Raw genomic sequence first — 25,436 nt, 5'->3', positions numbered from 1 at the left:
CTTATAATGTCAGAAGCCAGTTGATAAATAAGGGTATCGTTGTGTGGTTATTTAAAAATCTTTCTCCCTGACTAAAAGGGAATGCCGTCAGATAAACACGCTCATAAAGGTATCTTTAGGAAAATGCCTGGTGTGTAAAATGGATTCTAGAAAGACCCTTAAATTCAGCAAAAGGTTGACAGAATAAACACAAGTGGTGGTAGGTTGACACACATAAAGGTATCTTTAAAGGTATCTTTAGCACTGTCGTTATGCAAACGCGTACCTTACACTCACAATTGGAATTGCTGGTATCCTCGTGTAGCACTTTCTCTATACACCAATGCCATCAGTTTAAAATGTCCTAAAAAAATGAACAATTTATTAAACACAAACTCATAAAAAGCATTGCTCAGGGGGGCGTGGCCTGGCGGCAGAGACGAGCAGACGTGCTGTGCTGGAGCTCCTGCCCTGGCCCTACATTATTGCCCCTTCTACTGTTCTCTGGTGACTCACAGGCCTCCATTCTGCCTACTGGGGTCCCCCTGCACCGGCCTGTGGGGTCCGTGGAGCCGGCAGACGCCTCCTGCGTCTGTACAGGTTGCGGCCTGTGGGTCGGCCTGAAGCCGGGGCCTCTACTTGTCATCCGATCCGGGACAGCGGCTGTTGACGGAGGATGCCCGCGCGGCTGTGCTCACCTGCCTCTCCGGATTGCCTCCAGCTCTCCTGGTCCTCCGTGCTGCCCTGGTCTCTGTTCGTCCGCGTGAGCCACCCGGGGAAGCCTCTCTGTCGGTCCGGACCTCCGTGACATGCGGCCTGCCTCACCTTTGGAAGCCGGGTCCTGACGCTGTGCAGCAGCCCTGAGGTGAACTCCGGGAGCGCTGTACAGCCGCGGCGGTGCCAGCCGGTGGCCTGTACACTCCCGCCCCTATCCCTCCAGCTCTCCCCACTTCCTCCGCTTCTCCCCACAGGACTCCTGCCCAGCTGACTGCCGCTCCTACCCGGCACCGCTCACTTGCTCCCATAGCGGCATGTGGCCTTCACGTCCCCTGGTGACTGGGACCCCGTGCTGCCACGGACCTCCGGAGCGCACATATAAGATGACTTAGGAATCCGGAGGACCCTACAATTGCCCCTCTTGTCCTCATTGCAGGCTCCTGCCTGCCCTGGTCCCCATGGGTGGTACCCCTGCTGCTGTGGATTGGACTCCTGCGAGCAGTACTCCTTCCCAGCTGCCCCATTCCTGCTGGATCCTAGAGGTGCCCTGGTCACTGACTGGTCCATGGCCGGACCTCACCTCGGGACCTACTCTCTAAATTGACCCTAGATAGGAGTGCATAATCAGGGTGTACTACTGCGTCTTGTGCAGCCGCTGTCCCTGGTGGTTTGGCTCCCCCTTGGGACGGATAGGCTGCACTGCACCGAGCTGTTACGGAGCTCCTGGCCCTGCTTTACCCATGCCTCTTTGCTGACCCCCTTATGACTCTTCTCTAAACCTGCCACCCTACATCCCCTGGTCCTGAGCTAAACTGCTGGAGCGCTCTCTCTACCCTCTAGCGTGTCGATTACCCCCATTTCCGCCTACTCAAGATGCCTAGAGGTGGTAAAAAATCGCAGGGGTCTGACCTCACACCATTCCTTACTAAAAAAATACACCCCAGCCAAGAGCAGATCCGAAGCTTCTGAACACTCCCACGGTCTCTCCGACTCCGACCCTGAAGACGACGATCTCACACCCCTTACCCACCGAGACTTTCTCTCCCTCCTTAAGGAGGTTCGAGATGTTAAGACCTCTGTCCAAGCTCTCCACTCCCGATATTGCTGAAATTGGCTCCAGAACTGATCACCTTGAACGACGGGTGGAAGATGTGGTGACGTTCCAACAATTGGTTGAGACCTACTTCCATCAGATCCGCCAAGATGTTGCCCAATTGCAGGAGGAGCATGAAGACCAGGACAATAGGGCAATTAGAAATAATCTACGGATTCGGGGAATTCCTGAAGAGATTGAAACAGCCCACCTTGATCTTTACCTCAAGCGCCTCTTTATCCAGTTATCACCTAACACCCCTGAAGATCATCTCCTACTGGATCATGCTCATCGAGCCCTCCGGCCTCGCTCCCAAGATTCTTCCCAACCTCGGGACGTCATTCTTAGAATGCATTATTTCACTGCGAAAGAGGCCATTATGATAGAAGTTCGCCGACTGGGATCTGTATCCTCCCAGGATGTCTCCCTACAGGTCTTCCAAAATCTATCCCCGCTTACCCTGGCCAAACATAGAGACTTTAAACCCATCACTTCCCTGCTGTCCCAACATAACATCAAGTACCGCTGGGGTTTGCCCTTTAACATCTTGGTATGGCATCAAGGAAAGCTACTCACGGCTAGAAACCCATCTGAGGCCCAATCGTTGTTATCCAAGTTAGGTATTCACTCAGATGATCAGGACTTTTCTACTACACGACTGCCTCCGCGGACACAGCGGAAACCACCTGCGCCTCCCCGGTCGGAGCGGTTTACGGTTCCAGCATTTGCGGCCTCTCCAGCTCCGCCTCCAGTTCCCTGATTTCACTTCAAGTTTTCTGATTTGATACTTTGTATTTTTGTTTCTGTCGACCTGTGCCGTTTGTACTCCCTAACTGGGAAGCTGTTTCACCTTAGATTTACCTTGTTCTGATTTCCCGAACCCTTAGTCGATTTTCAACTGTTATGTTATTAACCGTTATTGCAATGTGACATTTTGTCTCTTCTTTTTTTTTCTAGCTTTTTCCCTCAGGTTCTCCAGGGGAGATCTGTCTCCCATCTGCTGCTACGCGCTTTGTGATGCTCCGCCTGGATGCCTTGCTGCACCCCCTTGGGGCTCATAGCCCTCTAGCTGACCTAGGTGTCCTTCCGACACCTAGTATCCCTTCCCCCTGTCAGCGCCACCGGTCCTGGCCCCCACTGCCGGATGACCAGTTACCCCTCCCTCATGGTTTTTCCCCCCTCCTCGCTTCCTTCTGACCACACTGTTTTGCTCCTTTAGTCCTTCTTATCTACTTCTTTACTTTCTTATGCTGCCTCTAAGGGTCTACATTTCTTCTATCCTGCCTGCTTCTCTGTTGTCTGCCCATGGGTCTCTGGGTTCTTTCTTTTAATGTAAAGGGGCTGAATAGCCCCCAAAAACGAGGAAAGCTTTTTGCGTCTCTTAAACTTCATAAGGGTGACTTGGTCTTCCTCCAGGAGACTAATTTCTTACATAAATCCCACCCTACACTCCAATGTAAACCTTACCCTGACTCATTTTATGCATGCGACCATAGAGCCAAAAAACAGGGGGGTCACGATTCTGATTGCCCGCCACTTCACTTTTGAGCCTATTGATACCCATGTCGACAAGTAGGGCCGGTTTCTTGTTTTGGTGGGGAAACTCAACAACAAACTATGCACCTTAGCTAACGTATACGCCCCTAACCAACATTAAGAACTGTTTTTTGCCAAATTGGATACTCTCCTTACTCAAGTCCGACAAGGGGAACTCATACTCGCTGGGGATTTTAACTCTGTTCTGAACCCTACCCTGGACCGCTCTCCCTCTCTGCCCTCTGCCTCCTCGTCAGACTCCCTCCGCTCTAGGTCTCTCCTCCATCTCATGAAGTCCCAGCTCCAATACAACTCCTGGAGGATAAAAGACTCCTCTGCGTGTTACTACACTTTTTATTCTTCACCTCATAATTCCTACTCTCATATTGATATGATCCTGCTTAGCCATGAATTTGCTCTGAATCTCCATTCCGCCCATATTTATCCACTTATCTGGTCAGACCATGCCCCTATATCCTGTGACCTCTCAGACCTACTCTCTCGCCCTCGTCCCATGACATGTTGTCATAAAGACTCCTTACTTCATAACCCGGAGACTCTGTCCCATCTTCGAGACAAGCACTCTGACTACTTTGCCTTGAATGACTCCCCAGACATCTAGATCCACTCTTTGGTTAGCACATAAGGCAGTTCTTCGGGGACACATTATTAGCCTCTAGGGCCAAAAAAACAATCTCTTACCCAGTTTAACAAACTTTCTATTACACTCCACACCCTTGAAGCTCAGCATAAGGTGTCTTCCGACCAGGCTATTTTGTCTGAACTCTGTAAAGTTAAAGTGGAACTTGATCTCCTTCTCTCCAGTCAAGTGGCCAAACGCCTTAAATGGCTTCGCCAGTCTTTCTATGAGAAGGGGGATAAAGCGGAAAAAATCCTGGCGGCACAACTCCGATCCGCTGGGGCCAAAACAAATATTATCTCTATTAGAGACTCCCACAGCCTTTTAGTTCGTGATCCGGTTGCCATCAGGGCCGCCTTCCAATCCTACTACAATCTACCATCCCCTTCGACTGCTTCTTCTTCTCCGTCTCACTCAGGCCTGATCTCTCACTTTCTCTCTGCTTTTAACCTACCTAAACTTCTTCAGGATGCTATGGATCATCTTAACAGTGAGATCTCGGTGGAAGAAATTGCCCAGACTATACTCGCGCAGAAAATTGGCAAGTCTCCTTGCTCGGATGGGTTTACGGCTTTGTATTATAAAAACTTTTCCGACCTCCTCTCCCCCCACCTTCAGTCCCTGTTTATTAAGATTATCCATGGTTACTCTTTTCCTCCTGAGATGTTAGAGGCTAGAATTGTGGTGATCCCTAAGGAAGGCAAGGATACCTTTAATTGTGCTAGTTATTGGCCTATCTCCCTTCTGAACTTAGACTTGAAAATATTTGCTAAAATATTGGCCAACCGCCTGAACCCATATCTCCCTTCTCTCGTTCATTATGACCAAGTGGGGTTTATTCCAGGCTGCCAGGCGCGGGACAACACCAGATGTGCTATCGATCTTTTTCATATCTCGAACTCCAGGGGATCCCCTACTATCATGCTCTCCTTAGATGCTGAAAAAGCTTTGACCGGATCTCCTGGAGTTTTCTGAGAGCCACCCTGGAGGCCTATGGCCTGTCTGGTGTCTTTCTCACTGGTGTCCTGGCACTCTACTCCACCACTTCTGCTACGGTCTTGATCAACGGCGTCCCGTCTGCCCCAGTCGGCATCTCTAATGGTACACATCAGGGATGTCCTCTATCCCCATTAATATTTGCCCTTATTATTGAACCGTTCGCCTCCCAAAATAGATCCAATCAGGGTATACATGGAATACACGTGGACCACAGCAATCCCAAAATCTCTCTCTTCGCGGATCACATTCTACTTCCACTGACTCAGCCGCATATTTCACTCCCAAACTAATTCTTGGTCCTCCATCCTTACAGTCTTATTTCGGGCTATAAGATCAATTACTCCAAGTAAGAGGCTATGCTGCTTCACGTCCCCCCTAGGGAAGCTGACTCCCTTTGCACTAACTTTAACTTTAAATGGCAGCCTACAAAGATCAAATATCTGGGGATCTATTTGACCTCCCGCTATGACTCTCTTTTTCACGAAAATTTTCGACCTCACTAAAACACAGGCTGATTTAATGTCCTGGAGTAGTCTGTTCATTTTGTGGCTGGGTAGGATTATAGCAGTTAAAATGAATATAATCCCCAAATGGCTCTATCTTTTTCAGACCCTCCCTGTGGCTGTCCCTGCCTCCTTCCTTCGCAATATTCAGAAAGCCCTTGTTCGTTTTATTTGGAATCACAGCCCCCCCCCCCCCCCCCGCATTGCTGCCAACACTTTGAAAAGACCAACCTCCGCCGGCGGTAAAGGTCTCCCCGATATCAAACTCTATTACCTGGCCTCTCATTTCTCTCATATTGTCACCTCTTATGCTCCTCCTGGCTCTGTCTCCTGGTTGGATATTGAGTCAGCCTATATTAACCTCCCTGGCCTGACCCCTCTGTGGGGTTTATCCTCCACCTCCCTACCCCCAACACCCAAACTACTCCCCACCATTAAATTTAATCTTAAAATCTGGAACTTTCACTCTCTGAAGATGAACCTCACCTCCGCTCCCTCACCCTTGACCTCTATTTGGCAGAACCCTCTGTTTCCTCCTGGATTCTCGTTTACGAAGTTACGTGCATAGTCACAGCTGGGCTTGCTGATTTTGATTTTGCTGATTGGGGACAATGGTTGTCCCTACCTGATCTTCAACAGAAGGCCCCTTCGCACACGCTTAATCCCTTTCAATTCCTGCAAATTTGCCACTTTTTATGTTCCTTGCCCTCCTCTGCTTTACTCCGCGACCTCACCCCCTTTGAAAATATATGTAAAAACTCCCACCTCTCCAAGGGCTTAATATCCCAACTTTATTCTCTCCTGCTAGATTCTACCCTTCCCTCTACCAGATTCCACAAACTCGCTTGGGAGCGTGATCTTGGTTCACCCCGGGAGAATGAGGACTGGAACGACATGAGACTGGGGATAGCTGGGAGCTCTATTCCAACGGCTTTCAAAGAGACAGCATACAAGATTTACTATCATTGGTACTATACCCCTGATAGACTCAACAAACTCTTCCCATCTTCCTCCCCAGACTGTTGGAGGAATTGTGGATGTAGAGGCACTATGGTTCACATATTGTGGACATGCCCAGTCATTGTTCCCTTCTGGAACCTAGTCCACTCCCTCCTGAATTCCTTTCTGGAATCTCCCGTGTTGAAAGATCACTGGACCTTTCTGCTGTTATCCACCCCCGATCCTTGATAAATTCTCCAAAAAATTGGCAACACAGATTCTAACCATGGCGAAATCGCTAATTGCTCTCAACTGGAAAAAGCCTTCTCCCCCTTCTCTCCCCTCCCTTAAAGCCAAAATTTGGCATATTGCATCTATGGAGAGGATTACGTATTAACTCCATGATCGGGGTCACGCTTTTGAGCAGATCTGGACTCCCTGGCTCCTTGCAGAGCATAGATCACCACCCCCCTCTAGTCCTTAGCTCCATCAGCGGACCCATGGGCGACAGCAACTATTTCTTCTCCATCCCTTCTCCTCTCTTCTTTCCTTCTTTTTTAATTAGGCAGGTCTCAAAGTATCTACTGATATGTGATTGCATTGTGGTTTCCCCCTTTTCCCTGTCTCCCCTTCTTCCTCCCTCTCCCCCCTCCCCCCAGCATTTGCTACTTTATTGTCTGTTTCTTTTCTGTTTGTTCTTCATTTCAAAAATTATGGTTTCTGCTGGACGATGGTTTTTTGACTGTCTGTCCTCTTTCTTATGTACTGTTTGACTGTTATGTTTGACCATACAAAAAAAAAAGAATAAAAAAAAAGCATTGCTCAGGGGAGGTGTGGAGCTCTGGATGGAGTAGGACCGTTTGGGAACAACAAATAGACGTCTGAAAAGTCCCAAGGTGAAAATATGGAAACTAATAACAAGGTCCTACCTTTCTTCAAAATGCTGCACAGTATCCCCCCATATGTAATGCATCCTTTACCCAAAGTGTTTCGAGCTCAGTAACTCTTTATCAAGGATTAGGGGCACATGGCTACTGGTACTGATATTTATAGTGAAACAGGAATTGGGTGATGATTACATCACTTCCGGTTCCGAGTCCATGAACTTTGATTCAAATAGTAGAAATTTAAATTGTAAACTACAATGATAAAACTCAATACAAAAAGAAAATACACAACAGTCCAAAGGAAGTCTTTAAAAACATTTTTTATGAGAAATTAGTCCATCTGCCCACGGTTTTCTCGTACAGAGAGCACGGAAGTAATCTGTATCCTGCGATGTGTTCTGGGGATGTAGTTCCAGCAGCTGCGATCAGCAATGTTTAGCTTTCCGGAAGCCGGACGTTATCACACATGTGCAATTCATGCCGGGGGATGAGGTTCTCAGTGCCTGGAATTTCAGATGTTTAAACTTCTGGAAACCGGAGGTCATTGTGCGCTCACAATGTTAAATTGGAAATGTAGTTCTGGATTCCCGGAATCCTTGAAAGTGTGTTCAGTTAGATCCAATCGCAGTGCTGCACATAATATTCTGGGTAGTGTAGTTTGTTAGTACGATAGTCTGTAGATCCCAACATTGAACATAGAATTATGGGCAAGAGTCAGCAATTATTTCTTCTTCTTTTTTTTACATGGTTCTTGAGGTCTGACCAAGGTAATTCCTCAAACATTGTCTGAACTGATGGTACCTTCCAGCAAGGCTGGGTTCAATTCAGAGATTGTTTTTTTAACCAATAGGCTGCGATTTTTCTGCCGAGTTTATAACATTCGGTGGACTCTCAGCAGATAAGACGGGTGACTTAGAGGAACCTGAACCAATTTCTTTGGAACCATATCTCTTAATAACTGCATCACTGAATGCCGGGGGATCCTGAAGAATGGGATATTCATTTTTAATTAAGTTGGACGCCCATTCAAAAAGGCTCCCCTCTAAAGGAATATATCAGATAGAGCACCAGGTTCTCTGAGGTGATGCCCAAAAATGGTCTAGGCAGCATAATGGTGAAGTAGTATTTGGTAAGCACAAGAAATTGGACTAAGTCCCCATCAAAGACTATAGATGTTGAGATATCAAAAGAGTCAGAATCTGCTTCCTTCACATCTGACTGACGAGTGCATTGCTGGGACCAGTTCACTGCTGACCTTACTCGAGGTTGTGGCCTTCGGGACCCTCTTTGGGGCAATGGCCTTCGGGACCCCCTCTGAGCCAGTGGCTTTCGGGACCCCCTCTGGGGTCAGCACCTCGGATTCTCTTGCTGGGACCAGACCATCGGACTCCCTCTCTGGGACCGGATCATCGGACTCCCTCTCTGGGGACGGACCATCGGACTCCCTCTCTGGGGCCGGACCATCGGACTCCCTCTCTGGGGACGGACCATCGGACTCCCTCTGGGTCAAAAATTATTGAGACTTCTCCCGGGGTTATGGCCTCCGGGACTTTTGCTGAAGCTATGACCTTCAGAACCTCCACTAAAGCTATGCCTCTTGAGTCCTTTCCTGGGGAAGCAACCTCTAGAACCCCTCCTGGGGTTGTGCCTCTCAAGACCCCACCCGGGGACATTGCTTCAAAGATCCCTTCAGAGGTTATGCTTCTCAAGTTCCCTTCTGGAGCTATGGCTTTAGATACCCTCTCTGTGGTTGCGCCTTTCAAGTACCTACCTGGGTTAACAGCTTCTGAGACCCCTTCTTGGATTGACACCTGAACCATTATATCCGATGCCCCTCTTAGACCCTGAGCATCGGGCACCACTCCAAGACTCTGAGCATCGGGCACCACTCCAAGACCCTGGGCATCGGGCATCGCTTCAAGACCCTGGGCATCGGGCATGCTCCAAGACCCTGGGCATCAGGCACTGCTCCAGTACCCTGGGCATCGGGCACCACTCCAAGACCCTGGGCACCACTCCAAGACCCTGGGCATCGGGCACCACTCTAGGACCCTGGGCATCGGGCTCCACACCAGGTCCCTGGGCATTGGGCACCACTCCAGGACCCTGAGATTCCACTACTGGGGTTTGCAACTCTGATTCAACAGGAAGGTCAAGAGATGAGAGAAACATTCTCCTTTGATTCCTGAATCTATAATGGGGCTCCCTAGCCCAAGTACCCCAATTATAGGACTGAGTGCTTTTAAGTGTGGGTTTCGTGACAAGTACCTCTGCCACAGTAGAGACAGGAGTAGGTCTTGAATCCTGATTCAACTTGGTCAGAGGGCAAGACTTGTCACCACATTTTGGCTTGCGCAACTCACAGGTCTGCAGGTAGTGGTCTAAACCCCCACAATATAAGTACAAATTCAAGTTTCTGCTACGTTGATGCTCCTCCTCTGAGAACCTGCGCCGCAGGAAACTTTTAAACCTTTTCTCTCCAACCAATTCTGAGGATTCTCTTGTCACAACACTGTGAGCAAGAGTCTCTTTAGAGATAGAAGAACACTCAACAAATTCAGGCAGGATAAGCCAAAGTTTGGTCAGAAGGTTTTGCAGTTGCTTTAAGGATTGCTGCAAAACTTCCAGCAGCTCAGGTTTCAAGGCACTGAAAGCAGAGTTCAGGGCTGAGAGAGATGCCTGCAGGGCTTACATAGTAGGCACAGGAGGATTTTAGGCTAGATTAGACAAGACTGGACTGGACTAGACAAGACTGGACTGGATTCTGCACTAGACAAGACTAGACTGGATTCTGCACTAGACAAGACAAGACTGGACTGGATACTGGACTGGATATTGCACTAGACAAGACTGTACTGGATTCTGGACTGGATTCTGGACTGAACACTGGACTGAACCAAAAAAGAAAAAAAACTACTCAATTAGCTTTGTTTCTTTTTTGTTGTTGGCTGGTGTTAAAGTTAAGTTCACTGTAGTCTGTACTTAAGGAACAGGGAAGACAAGCTCCGAGTACAGGAGCATAATGCTTCAGCTAGTACTGAGTTTAGCAGCGACCCCTATAGAAACCCTGACTCTGTTGTCTCTCCCACATGGTCGGTCTATGCCTGTGAGACTATGTTTGCTTGGGCCCATGGCAGCCACGTTTGAAGGGCGGATTAGGTCTGCCCAACTCCGATGCCTCCCGGTGTTAGTTGGAGACAAGGCTTAAACTGAGATGGTGCAAGAACAAGGGAAACCTGTAACTAAACAGAAACACAGAGTTAGGGGAAGCTACTGAACACTAACAACTAAAGTATGTGCGGCGCGGCCGCCAAGACAAGCACAACACCGTCGTATTTTGGCGAGGACAGCTATAGCGGTAACCTCCGCAGAAAACACCAAAGCAAACACAAATAAAGGAAATAAGGCTTCAGCCAAACTGTGCGGCAAAGCTGCTACTCACGACACCCAAAAGGGTGTATGCAGAAGGAACAGGACCCCAAGGCTGAAAGTACAGGATCACTGGACCGGAAGGCTGGAACAGATTCCCAGTACTAGGATCCAGAAACCATGACACTGAACGCAGGTCCCCGCTGAACTCTGACCAGCCCTGATGACCTAAAAATCCCTGCAACTGCAAGCGCCAGCATTGGCTATGATGAAGATGTGACATTTATGTGGGAAGGGGCCGCGTAGAGGGTCAGGGCTGGTACACTTACCGAAGGCGGTCTCTCTGCTCCGCTTGGAATACTCCGGGTTCCCCTCGGGGGTGGCTCTGGCTTACTAGTTGCTGGTTGCGGGTCCTGGATGATTCTTGTCAAGGAAACAGAACCTGCATACACACAGACAGAGAGGAGGGAAGGCGGGACACCCCCAGGTGGGCTCAATGATACGTCATCATTGGAACTTGTGGCCTCAGACTGGGTGCTCGTGAGGTGCGAAAGCACCCGGTGTGACCCTGGATGGAAACGCCCACAACCAGGGGAAGGGGTGGGGAATGGAGCAACAAACTTACGTAACACACACGGAACACCGATTGGCTCACCCGACTCGATCTTGTCCGCTTGCGTGACGAGCGATCACTCTCCCGATACCTAGGACGGAAATGCCCAAGACACAACGCCACAGGTGGGGGTACGCACGGAGCCGGGCTGCAGCGAGTGACTCTACGCCCCTGACTGGAACTCGCACAGCTAACCACTTACCTGCGAGGGGAGCCTGGCCGGGGAGTGATGCGCACAGGCGGGACTGCAGAACGCTATGTGCACCGGAAGTACCATACATAACATACAGTGACACGACACTTAGTCTATGAGATGACACTGGACCACAATGCCTACCCTAGCAGAATACAGTACAACATAATTACTACACTAAGAGACTACGGTAGAACACAAACTACACTCAGAGAGTACAGTAAAACACAACAGACAATGCTGAGGGGGGGCCTCACTGAGGGCCTACCTGGATCACCGGACAGCAGGGTCAGGGGTCCGGATGAAGGCAACTTGTGACGAGCTCCAGGCAGGAAGGCTACCAGGGCACACCAGAGCAAAGGCAGCAGCAGCAACAGGAGCAGGAGACGTAGCCACAGCAGCACCCGACCTCCACTCTCTCTCCTCCACGTGCAGCCTGCTCCTCCCTCCCTCTCGCCGGCCCTTACATACCCCCCTGCAGGGGCTCCTGGGCCAGTTGATGTGGCGGCTCCTCATTCGTTGCCTGGCGACGCGGGGACCAGGGCTGACATCCAGCTGGGAGAAGGGGATCTGCGTCCACTTCCGGCCGGGTGACCGTGGCTTCCGGCCGGGCGGCCCACAGCTGGGGATGGCGCCCGTAGTGTCCCACATTTACACGCAGTCCGCAGTATCAGAATTGTATCGTATGTAAAGAAATGGCTTAATTTCACCTAGATGCATCAATAGCATGTGTCCTATATGTAACCCCATGTATAACAGGCCTGGGAGAAAAGAATTGCTGTCTCTAGGAGTTAGAATGTTAGATAAAGATCTCTAATCCACAATGTCTGGTGGCAGCCCTGCGTACAGTGTAACTAGTGTTTTATTTCCATTTTATTACAGGACTCTTCCCCACAGTTGTCCTCACCAGGAAGCTCAGTAGAAATCTACCACTGGTACAGGATAAATTCAGAAAGTTGGGAGTGGAGAACATGTTCTCTATAGAGAATTACACTGCAGAAGATCACAGGAAGACCCGGCGAAAGCATGAGGATATTGCAAAGTGTCTGTATGAGATTATTAAAGATGTTGAGTTTAAGCTTAAAGAGGAAAGGAATCCTGCAGCTGAAAAGAGAAAAAGGAGAGAAATTATCTGTGTGTTTGCACACCAGAGAGCTATGGAGAGAGAGAAAGTACATGCCATCACCGCAGCTGCATTGTGGGCAATGCAAAGGGAAAGGGAAATAGAAAGGGAAAATAAAGTCTGTATTTTGCTGTAAAGTCCTCTTGGTTATGGATCATAGGGTCAACCTGAGAAAGGTCTACAATACTTAAGTTGACAACAAAAGGTCAACAGGCACTTGGTTGACATGGCAAAGGTCAACATGTTTTTTTTTGTGTCGTTTAATCCGTAAAGTGACCAGGAACCCCAATTGGTGAACCGCATCCCCTTGCAAGGCTCTCGAGCTGCAGGTTACTATTCCCGATCATAGTCCACGTGGATAGTAAAGTATGAAAAAATTGAAAATGGAAATAAATGGCACAAAACTCATGTCGACCTTTTCACATGTCGACCCTTTGTCCATGTTGACCAATATTGGTCAACCTAATGAATGTAGATCTAGCATCTGGATATTGTACTCTTTAGGTGAGCTCATTGAAGGGTTAAACATGCTATATGAATTGTTATGTGCTTGAATAAACACGTACGCACTCTCTACAAGATGCCCTTGTCTGTTCATATAATATAAGGCTTGTGTGTGTCTTATCTTCAAGGACAATTACATACCAGATCAAAACTGTTACTTCTGTGTGTTACTAATTATCCTGCATGTAATGTCGTATGCTACTTCTATTTATCCAATCATATGCTTGCACATATTGTATACACCCATGTACGTTGTCTTTATAAACCTTTGTTAACCATATAATAAAGCAGAGTGAATCTTAACTACTTGGTGTCGTGTGTTACGTATAGAGTTAAGCTTCGCTCTCACGGGTACCTAAGGGGTTATTAAATCGAGGTGGTTCAGAGATATGAATCCTTTCAGCTGGGGGCTCAAAGTCCGGAATCTAGGCGATCGTCCCCTGCCCGGTAAGATAGAGAATTTTATTGTCTGTCTTTTCCGTTCAGGGATTGCGATTACTACTAGATCTGAACTCATTCCGTGTTCCGGGAACACGTGACCAAAAATACAATCCAAGTCCGGGACTTGGCAGAAAAGAAACTTGTTTTCTTAAAGGCGCCGGGCGCCACACAAAGGTATCAGGGAAACCAATCTTTAAAGGCAAAGGTATCAGGGATACCAATAAAGAGGACCAGGGGTCCACGAAATCTTTAAAAGGCACAGGTATCCGGGATACCATAGATGGACCAGAAATCCAAATAACAACGCCTCCTCGATTTGATCACCTAAATGTTTGTATGTTTGTCTTATAAGTACTTATATTGTAATTTTTTCTATTAAGGACACTCAGTGAACGGTTGGTAAGTGCACGGGCGCTGAGTCTCAGAGGACATTGTTGTTTACAGTGATTTTAAGTACATTTGAAAGTTGATTTGTAACAAATAACATTGTCCACGATTGCAGAGATATTAATTGTACGGGTAGTAAGTGTACGTACATTTGGTATCACAAGTTGTGCTGTTATTCCTTATCTTCTCTGTTCTGTCTCTGGTAGTTTGTGTAGGGAATGTGTAATCCCACATGTTACCAATGATTTATGATCAGATCAGCTGAATGCATACATAGACTATTGTTTCCCTTCCCTGTTATTTGTGAATTCTTTTAGAAATATATTGCGTGGGTGGTAAGTGTACACGCATTATATGACAGTGTGTTCGGAACAGTCTATGTTTTTATGATAGGATTGTTGTTGCTTTACCTTAAAATACGTTAGTTACTTGTTGATAATATGGGATTCAGACCAGAGTAAAGAGAGACTGAATACCCCCCTCCCCTCCCCTCCCCTCCCGGGGGAGACCTGCAAGGAATGTGCTGCTCGTCCCTCCCAGCAGCAGCAGTAGCTTGCAAACAGAAACCTAGTGAGAATGTGACTGAATTTTGGAAGTGATTTAAAAAGTGTTGGTCAGAGGAGGCAGGTCTCACCCTAGTTAATACCGACAACTTACTCATTTCTACATTTATAAACAACTTGTTGCCAACAGTGTCATTAACTGTAAAACAGAGTGTTTCCAGTTGAACCTCTGATAATTTTAAAGATTTTGAAAAACATTTATATGAAGAGAAAGCAGCAGGTTGTTTTGAAATGAGGAAATCTGTCAGTACAGGAACCCTCACCCCCAGCGGGACATCCCACAGAATAGGGGGCCCCCTGCACCTCCGAGCAGACGACATACATCCTGCTTTAATTGCGGCAAGGATGGACATTGGGCTAGGGACTGTCCTTACCCCCTTAGCAAACTTAAACAACCACTGCTGCCTGAACCTGCCCACACTAACAATACTCCCAGAGACGCCCCAAGGTTCCAAATTGACTGACAGGGACAGCCCCGCTGACGGGGCCCGGAGGAGAGTGTCCCGACTTTCATGCAGCTCACTGGTTACTGGAAGGACAGTGGAGCCACCACCAGTGTCCTGTGTAGGGACCAGTACCATGAATCCTTAAAAAAGTCCGCTCCTTCAATGGGAATTAATGGGATACCCACAAAAGCCTATATTACCGACGCCATCAGTATAGAAACTTTGAAGGGCGTTTATATGGGAAGACACAACTTTACTGTAATACCTGAATGCCCAATAAACTTACTGGGAAGAGATCTTCTCAGCTGTCTTGAAATAACAATTAGTCCCTCTGCCTCAAGTAGCGGCATGGATGTTGTATCACCTCATTTACCTGTATGGGTAAACCTTGATACACCACCTGAGTTAGAGACTGTAAACCCCCAGGTATGGTCAGAGGGGCCCTATGACACTGGCCTAATATCATGTACCCCCTACAAGGCCACACTGAAACCTGATGTACACCCCTTTACCAGAAACAATATCCATTGTCTAAAAGAAAAAATAGAAGGTCTTAGACCTATGGTACAGCAATTTTTAGAGCAAGGCATTCTTAGACATGTAGTATCCCCATACTGCACACCAGTTAACCCTGTAGCAAAAGTAGATGGGACTATAAGGTTTGTGCAAGATCTTAGAGCAATTAATCAGCTAATTGTTCCCATTGCACCAATTGTACCTGATGTAAACTCACTCCTCTCAGCCATCCCTGTAGATGCTGCATTTTTTTCAGTGATTAATTTAAAAAATGCATTTTTCAGCATACCAGTGGACCCCCAAACACAGTTACTTTTTGCCTTTTCTTTTGAGGGCAAGCAGTTAACATGGTGCAGATTACCACAGGTATGTTTATTCACCTGTTGTGTATAGCATTGTACTCCAAGCCACATTGGCTCCCTGGCACCCCCCCTATGGTTCTGTCCTGCTACAGTATGCAGATGATCTGCTTCTCTGTAGTCAAACTGTTAAACTGGCTCTGTGAATGTGGACACAAGGTGTCTAAAAACTAAAATGCAATGGTGTAAAAAGCATGTCGATTATTTGGGTTTTGTACTCACAGAGGGAGAAAGGAAAATCAGTCCACAACGCATTCAGTCTGTATTGGGCCTGGTCACCCCAACTACTCAGAAGGAAATGCTATCCTTTCTGGGCATGATTAATTATTGCAGACAGTGGATATCTGATTGTTCCTACTATGACAACATTTTGAGACAAGCCACTCTCAATGACAAACCTAAACAGATTCAATGGTCACAAGAAATGTTAACTGCATATGAAAGTCTAATATGTATGTTGGTAAAAAGTCCGGCACTGGGCCTCCCAAACTATGTACTACCGTTTCATTTATATTCAAGGGACAACTGTAAAACCATGGCGGGGGTACTGACTCAATTTCATGGAAGCAAACTGCGCCCCGTGGCATTTTTTTCCAAAGTAATGCCTGTTCCGGTCCAAGGTATGCCTGCCTGCCTCAGAGCACTGGCAGCTTGTGCAATGGTGGCTGAGATGGCAACTACACTCACCTTAGGTCACACAACAATTCTACACACAACACATGATGTCGTAGCAATACTTAACGGCTTGCATACACAGCATATGTCGGCCCAACGCCTTAGTGGGTATGAAGTCCTATTGCAAAGCAGCCCATCCCTCATCATCAAATATGCAAACACGTCATCAGGCCCAGCACCCATTCTTAATGCACTCCTAGGACAAAAGGGTCCCCAAGATGACATACCTGACGACCATGACTGCTCAGCATCAATAGAATCAGAGACCTCCCCGAGATTAGACATGTCCCCTGTGCCAATACCCGGTTCGGACAATGTTTTTGTTGATGGCTCCTGTAGCAGACCAAATGACTCCACATACCAAGCAGGTTATGCCGTTGTGCGCCTGACCAATGACATTCTTGAAGCAAAGCCCATACCTTACCAATCGGCACAGGCTGCAGAGCTCATAGCCCTTATCAGAGCCTGCCAAATGTACCAAAACAAACCCGTTACAATTTACACAGACTCCAAATATGCCCATGGCGTTGTCCACGACCATGAAGTTATTTGGGCAAGAAGAGGCTTTGTAGGAGCCGATGGAAAAGGCATTTCCCATGCACAACTTATCACAAACCTCCTCCATGCCATCACACTGCCCTCTGACATTGCAATTTTGCACTGTAGGGCCCATACTGGTGGCAAGGACGACATATCAGAAGGAAATGCCCTTGCTGACATAACTGCCAAAGAAGCAGCTCTACAACCCATTGCCCAGTCCCATATGACTGTCATGACCCCCCCTGCCATTAATGATCAATATCTTATCACGGAACTACAGGCCACAGCCTCCAACAAGGATTTGGATGACTGGATATATCCTGTATTGCAGAAAAATCCCAAATCAGGATTAATCTGCAAAGAGGGGAAACCTTGTATACCACAAACAAGTGCCCCTTTGTTCATTGCTCACTACCATGGGGTAGGACAAACTTAGGAAGGCCACAGGAGGTACCTTCCACAAATGGAAACAGGTCCTTCCCATTATCTTAGCAGAAATCAGAATGACCCCACAAAAGACCCTAGGTTATTCACCCTTTGAAATACTTATGGGTAGGCCCTTCCCTACACCCTGGGCTAAGAAACCTTTAGTAGTACAGGAAGGAGACTTAGAGCTCATAAGGGAAGAATACGTCAGGTCCCTCATAACAAAACTAGATGAAATTGAACACAAAATTGTTTTTAAAAATCCTTTTAATCCACAGGAACCGACACATCCTTTTCAGGTCGGAGACAAAGTCGTTGTGAAAGTGCTCCCGAGGAATAAAGGTCCAGGAGATTTCACCTATGGTCCAGAGACGGAAGTCGTGGCAGTGACCAGGACGGCTGTCCTCACTGAAGAGGGGCCCACGTGGATACATGCATCCCGAGTAAAGAAGATACCCAGCCCAAACCGCGAAGCAAGTCCAGGAGAGGTACTAACGGGGGCAGACAGCCCTGACCTCCAACGAGGAGAGGTACTAACGGGGGCAGACAGCCCTGACCTCCAACCAAGATGACCTCACACATGGAGAAGATGATTGTGAACCACGGACCCCGCTGGGCATGTGTTATCCTAACCCTCATCACAGTCCTAACATTTCCCTGTAGAACTGAGGTTGACATCTCACAAAAGGAAGGGGTGACCACCTTATGGTATAACTCCTCCAACACACACGTAGCCACCTATGTCTTAGATTACTTTATGTTCTCCAAGCTTGCTGAAGCAAAACACTCTATACACAAAAAAAGAAAATCAGGAATATCTGAGACAGTTTATATTTGTGTTACTGATTCATGGTGGGGATACAACTGTGATTCCTGGGAATCTGTGGGGTGGAACACAGGAATTGACTGGGGGTACAGACCATCAGACGCTTTAAATAGATGGAGCCAACCTGATGGAATACCTCTACTCTCTAGAATGTCTATCTTTAAGATGGACGAGGGCCTAAGTGCATATAGGTTCAGATTAAACATAGAACGCCCCAGCAGAGCAGATAATGGTACCTATGTAGTTGGAATATGGTGGGGAACAGGGTACTATAGCGAAAGGCAAAGCTTTCATTTATGGGACATGTTTAAAAATCCAGCATATCAGTCTAAGGCTATCCCCCAAGGCAAACCCCTAAGGCCTCATATAGCTACCTTCAAGGATATGATAGCCATTAACAATCCCACCCTTGAAGACACCCTAGCTATTGAAACTGGTTTCTCTGACATCAATTTCTGGTTAGAATGGATGAAATATAGCGCCAATAAACATAATAAAAGTAACTGCTATGTTTGTGGCAGATCTAGGCCTCACCTAGGCACCGTGCCCCTTAATATACCCCTAGAACAAGAAAGTTGATTTTTCAGCCTTTACAACGGCACCAAAACCAATGACAGCCAATGTGAAATGTGGAAAAAGGAATACCCCATACTCTCAAAAAACCCCAACCTTGGTAACACAATAACCATATACCCAGGTAACTACACCTGCTACAACTCCACTAGCCACTCTGGCAAGGATTTTAAAAATTTCCTCCTGGATACTGCTCAGAAACACGTAACACCATCCTAGTTAATCAAACCAAGTCCCTAGGGGACATTTATTATATCTGTGGAGATTTAAAACTCAGAACTAGATTAAATATCCCATGGAAAGGTCAATGTGCCTTAGCCAAAATAAGTATGCCATTACACATACTCCCAACTAATGAAGGTTCCCCTACCTCAAACACTGCTCCCACACATAGAAGAAAAAGGGAAACTCCAGTAGGTAGCTTCGATCCACATGTTTATATTGACACAATTGGGGTCCCAAGAGGGGTGCCAGACGAATTCAAAGCTAGAAATGAAGTAGCTGCAGGATTTGAATCCTTAATCCCTATAATAACTGTCAATAAAAATGTTGCATGGATCAATTATATCTACTATAACCAACAGAGATTCATTAATGATACCAAAGTTGCACTCAAAGGTATAGCTGAACAATTAGAAGCCACCTCTCAAATGACATTCCAAAACCGTATGGCCTTAGACATGATACTGGCTGAAAAGGGTGGAGTTTGTGTCTACATAAAACAGGTAGAAGGATGTTGTACCTTTATCCCTGACAACACAGGGCCAAATGGTAAAGTTACCCTAGCCATAAAAAAACTAGATGATTTATCCATAGAGCTAAAAAAGAATTCAGGTATTGATAACCCATGGAGCCAATACTTTGGTTGGTTTGAAAATTGGAAACAGGGTCTTGTTCAACTAGGAATCTACATATTGATTGTGATAGCAATTTTTTGTGTTGTTTTCTTTTGCATTATACCCTGCTGCAGAAAACTCGCCACAAAAGGTATTGAAAACTCGCTTATGTATGAAGCCGTCCTTACAATCCCTCCTAACTCCCCTGCAGCCTATAAGCAATACCTAACTGAATATAGAAATAAAAAGCTCCATGTACAGAATCATGTTATTTAAATATATGATTCTAAGAGGGGATTGAAGGGTTAAACATGCTATATGAATTGTTATGTGCTTGAATAAACACGTACGCACTCTCTACAAGATGCCCTTGTCTGTTCATATAATATAAGGCTTGTTTGTGTCTTATCTTCAAGGACAATTACATACCAGATCAAAACTGTTACTTCTGTGTGTTACTAATTATCCTGCATGTAATGTCGTATGCTACTTCTATTTATCCAATCATATGCTTGCACATATTGTATACACCCATGTACGTTGTCTTTATAAACCTTTGTTAACCATATAATAAAGCAGAGTGACTCTTAACTACTTGGTGTCGTGTGTTACGTATAGAGTTAAGCTTCGCTCTCACGGGTACCTAAGGGGTTATTAAATCGAGGTGGTTCAGAGATATAATCCTTTCATCACTCTCCCGATACCTAGGACGGAAATGCCCAAGACACAACGTCACAGGTGGGGGGACGCACGGAGCCGGGCTGCAGCGAGTGACTCTACGCCCCTGACTGGAACTCGCACAGCTAACCACTTACCTGCGAGGGGAGCCTGACCGGGGAGTGATGCGCACAGGCGGGACTGCAGAACGCTATGTGCACCGGAAGTACCATACATAACATACAGTGACACGACACTTAGTCTATGAGATGACACTGGACCACAATGCCTACCCTAGCAGAATACAGTACAACATAATTACTACACTAAGAGACTACGGTAGAACACATAAACTACACTCAGAGAGTACAGTAAAACACAACAGACAATGCTGAGGGGGGGCCTCACTGAGGGCCTACCTGGATCACCGGACAGCAGGGTCAGGGGTCCGGATGAAGGCAACTTGTGACGAGCTCCAGGCAGGAAGGCTACCAGGGCACACCAGAGCAAAGGCAGCAGCAGCAACAGGAGCAGGAGACGTAGCCACAGCAGCACCCGACCTCCACTCTCTCTCCTCCACGTGCAGCCTGCTCCTCCCTCCCTCTCGCCGGCCCTTACATACCCCCCTGCAGGGGCTCCAGGGCCAGTTGATGTGGCGGCTCCTCATTCGTTGCCTGGCGACGCGGGGACCAGGGCTGACATCCAGCTGGGAGAAGGGGATCTGCGTCCACTTCCGGCCGGGTGACCGTGGCTTCCGGCCGGGCGGCCCACAGCTGGGGATGGCGCCCGTAGTGTCCCACATTTACACGCAGTCCGCAGTATCAGAATTGTATCGTATGTAAAGAAATGGCTTAATTTCACCTAGATGCATCAATAGCATGTGTCCTATATGTGACCCCATGTATAACAGGCCTGGGAGAAAAGAATTGCTGTCTCTAGGAGTTAGAATGTTAGATAAAGATCTCTAATCCACAATGTCTGGCGGCAGCCCTGCGTACAGTGTAACTAGTGTTTTATTTCCATTTTATTACAGGACTCTTCCCCACAGTTGTCCTCACCAGGAAGCTCAGTAGAAATCTACCACTGGTACAGGATAAATTCAGAAAGTTGGGAGTGGATAACATGTTCTCTATAGAGAATTACACTGCAGAAGATCACCTGAAGACCCGGCGAAAGCATGAGGATATTGCAAAGTGTCTGTATGAGATTATTAAAGATGTTGAGTTTAAGCTTAAAGAGGAAAGGAATCCTGCAGCTGAAAAGAGAAAAAGGAGAGAAATTATCTGTGTGTTTGCACACCAGAGAGCTATGGAGAGAGAGAAAGTACATGCCATCACCGCAGCTGCATTGTGGGCAATGCAAAGGGAAAGGGAAATAGAAAGGGAAAATAAAGTCTGTATTTTGCTGTAAAGTCCTCTTGGTTATGGATCATAGGGTCAACCTGAGAAAGGTCTACAATACTTAAGTTGACAACAAAAGGTCAACAGGCACTTGGTTGACATGGCAAAGGTCAACAAGTTTTTTTTTTTTGTGTCGTTTAATCCGTAAAGTGACCAAGAACCCCAATTGGTGAACCGCATCCCCTTGCAGGTTACTATTCCCAATCATAGTCCACATGGATAGTAAAGTATGAAAAAATTGAAAATGGAAATAAATGGCACAAAACTCATGTCGACCTTTTCACATGTCGACCCTTTGTCCATGTTGACCAATATTGGTCAACCTAATGAATGTAGATCTAGCATCTGGATATCGTACTCTTTAGGTGAGCTCATCAGCTCTTTCGACTACCAATATAATCTCTATGCTGATGACACTCAGATCTACCTTTCTGCCCCTGACCTCTCCTCACTCGTATCTCCAAATCTTCCTCTGATATCTATTCTTGGTGTCCCAGGCACTTTCTTAAACTTAACATATCTAAGACTGAGCTGATCATCTTCCCACCCTCCTGCACAACCTCACCTGTCACAATTTAACTAACTATTGATGGCACAACTATCTCCTCTAGCCCCAAGTGCACTGTCTTGAAGTTATTCTTGACACTTCCCTCTCCTTTAAGCAACACATTCCGTACCTCAAAGTACTGCCATTTCCATCTTAAAAATATTCCCAGTATCAGACCTCTCTCACCCTGGATGCTACTAAAATCCTCATCCACTCACTGGATGATGGTCTTTGTAGCATACAGGTTGGACAAATGTACCTCCTCCTTTCTGGCCTTACTGACGACTGCCTCTCTCCACTCCAATCTATCCTCAATGCTGCTGCTCGGCTCATCTACCTCTCCACACATACTATGTCCATCTCCCCTCTTTTACAAGCCCTACATTGGCTCCTGTCCCCCTTCAGAACCCCATTCAAGCTTCTCACACTCACAAAGCCCTCACCCACTCCCAGTTACATCTTTGACCTGGTCTCCCTTGGACACCCCAATCTGCTCTCTTTGCTTCACAAATGCGTGCTACCTCTCCTGCCAACTGATGACTTCCTCCCACTCCTACTGTACTTCCAAGAGCTTGCACATGTTGCTCCTTATCTCTGGAATTCTCTCCCTATCAGACTCTTCATCTCTCTACAAAGCTTTAAATGGCTCTCAAGCCTCACTTCATCAAACCCAGCCATCTCTCATCCTATCCCTCTGTTCCATGCTCCCTTCTACCCAATCCATGTCACCCCTGTCTGTCTATGCCTACCCATTAGAATGCAAGCTCTCGCAAGCAGGACCTGCTCCCCTCATGTGCTTATTCTTCTCTTACTAAGACTATCTTCTACTCCATACTCCCTACAACAGCACCTAACCCTCAGTTCATGCCACTCTGATGCTTATCTCAGTGTCCTGTCCCCTGATGCAGCAATGTGTATATATATATATATATATATATATATATATATACCATGTACCTGTCCTGCATTGTCTTGTAGTGTAAGTCGCTGTTTTCTTGTTTTGCTCATTGGTTTAGTACTTTGTTAGGAGCTGCGGACCCTTGTGGCACCATATAAATAAACAATTAGTAACGATAATTAGAATAATTGACTGTGCCTCTCTTGTGTCTCTTATCTTCCATATAATAATTTTACAGTATATAGAATTTGTTCATAGAACCTGGTGCAGAGTTAGAGGCACCTTGACCACAGATGATACTGTACCGTATGCCTGCAAATAAATGCATACAGTATCTTTCCATGAACAGAGGATCAATACACAATATGGATATTTACCTCTAAATGTAATGTAACGTTTTTGTAATCTAAACTAATAAAATTTGCAACATGATGATATTTTCATTTTAATAATTGTGAATTTAAAAAATTAAATATATTTTAATAAAACACATCTGCAAAGTTATTTAAATCAAATTTGCAGCAAAAACATTATAATATATGTATATTATACATTTTTAATTATATATTCTAAAATAACAATCATGTAAATGACTTTTGCAAAATAATAAAGCAGTAACATGGAATTTAAAAAAAAAATAGTTTTATTGACAGGCAAGTACAATCAAGAATAAAAAACACACATATGGGTTAAGAAAAAGCAGTACATACATTACTTATAATCAAGGACATTACTTATAATCAAGGACTGCAGCATAAGCATACAGAAACTGGTGTGTACAATACGGGATGTAGTTATGTGACCGGCGTTCAGGAGAACACCGGTCAGTATCCGGTCTCTAGGTCGTCACACTTATGTCGACAGTGTCTAGGTGGACCACTATTGGTCGACATGCATTTGGTCATGTTCTAGGTTGACATGTCAAAAGGTCGACATGAGTTTTATAAAAAATGCCCGAAGCATGGTGAGCGAAGCGAGCCATATGAAGGGACACGGTGCACTAATAGGGGTTCCCGGTCACTCTACAAAGAAAACTACACCAATGTTTTTTTTTTAAACTCATGTCAACCTTTTGACCTGTCGATCTTGCTCATGTTAACCTAATGCTTGTGTTGACCTATTTTAGGTGTCGACCTAGTCACTGTCGACCAATAGTGGTCGACCTAGACACTATCGACCTAAGTGTGGTCGACCCTCCATACCACACCCCACCGGTCACAATACCTTCCCCTACATCCCGCTCCTTGAGAATCCCAACAGTCGGCATGCCGACTAGCAGGGACTATTCCCACTCGTGGGTGTCCACGACACCCATAGCGTGGGAATAGAACCTGTGGCAACCACAGGTCACCACTGAGCCCAGGCATGGCGAGGGCAGCGAGCCTGCAAGGGGCTTCGGCTGAGGTAAGCTGACCCATACCCAGCCCATAACAGTTGAAGGGACAAGAGTAAAGCTGGATACACACTATAAGATTATCTGTCCAATATTTCTGGTTGGAACAAAAACCTGGTAATGTGTGGGAGTAAATGACAACTTGCTCCCAAATACTGGAAAACAGACAAAATTTGATTTTGGACAAATTGGTTATATCCAGTTGATTTAATCAATTTATCCAAACGACCATTTTTGTCCATTTTCCCGTTAGGTCAGGCCTGGCCAACCTGTGGCTCTCCAGATGTTGTGAAACTACACATCCCAGCATGCCCTGCCACGGTTTTAGCATTCATTAATAGAAAAACTGTGGCAAAGCATGATGGGACTTGTAGTTTTACAACAGCTGGAGAGCCACAGGTTGGCCAGGCCTGCGTTAGGTGATCAAGCCCTACTATATCTAATGAGTCTAGGGCAGCACCATCAGACTACTATTTTGAGTTGTGCTTTTTCAGAAACCCTATCAAACTAAAAACAACTATGCTATTTTAATTAACCGGTCTAAGATTCATCAATCGCTAATTATAAGTGCACTAACCTACTTTATCAATATTCTACAAGGAACATTCCCTAGATACTGGATGTAAGTAATGTCATGGGTCAAGTAATTGGAGGGAATCAATAAAAAAAAGATAGCGTGAGAGGGGCATTGCGACCATTTGCCATTTGTCTGGGGCTGCCAAAAACATCTAATGAGGGATCCAGGTCAACAATAAAGTCTCCTCCCAAAATTATGGGACCTTCCATCCAATTCCGTCCAAATAAAAAAAAGCATTAGGACCCGAGGGTGATAAATACAAGCTAGAGCAGAGGTTCGCA

The 25,436-nt window shown here is 46.3% G+C and overlaps 1 protein-coding gene across 2 annotated transcripts in view; it reads left to right on the top strand.

Annotated features, from left to right (window-relative positions):
• Positions 1-22,131, top strand: part of LOC134945659 (uncharacterized) — a 37,499-nt gene extending 15,368 nt beyond the window's left edge. Inside the window, exon 4 of one of the 2 annotated variants that reach the window (XM_063935099.1) lies at positions 21,374-22,131. In XM_063935099.1, the coding sequence (XP_063791169.1) occupies positions 21,374-21,750 (377 nt within the window). In that variant the 3' untranslated portion in view covers positions 21,751-22,131. Of the gene's footprint in view, positions 1-12,350; positions 13,399-21,373 lie in introns of those variants that run through there. The other variant, XM_063935098.1, reaches the window with a different exon arrangement.
• The last annotated feature ends 3,305 nt before the right edge of the window (positions 22,132-25,436 follow it).

This window comes from Pseudophryne corroboree, chromosome 7 (genome assembly GCF_028390025.1).
Source record: "Pseudophryne corroboree isolate aPseCor3 chromosome 7, aPseCor3.hap2, whole genome shotgun sequence".
NCBI classification, from domain to species: Eukaryota; Metazoa; Chordata; class Amphibia; order Anura; family Myobatrachidae; genus Pseudophryne; species Pseudophryne corroboree.
Note: the sequence above shows the minus strand (reverse complement) of the source record. Positions and strands in the feature narration are given on the sequence as shown.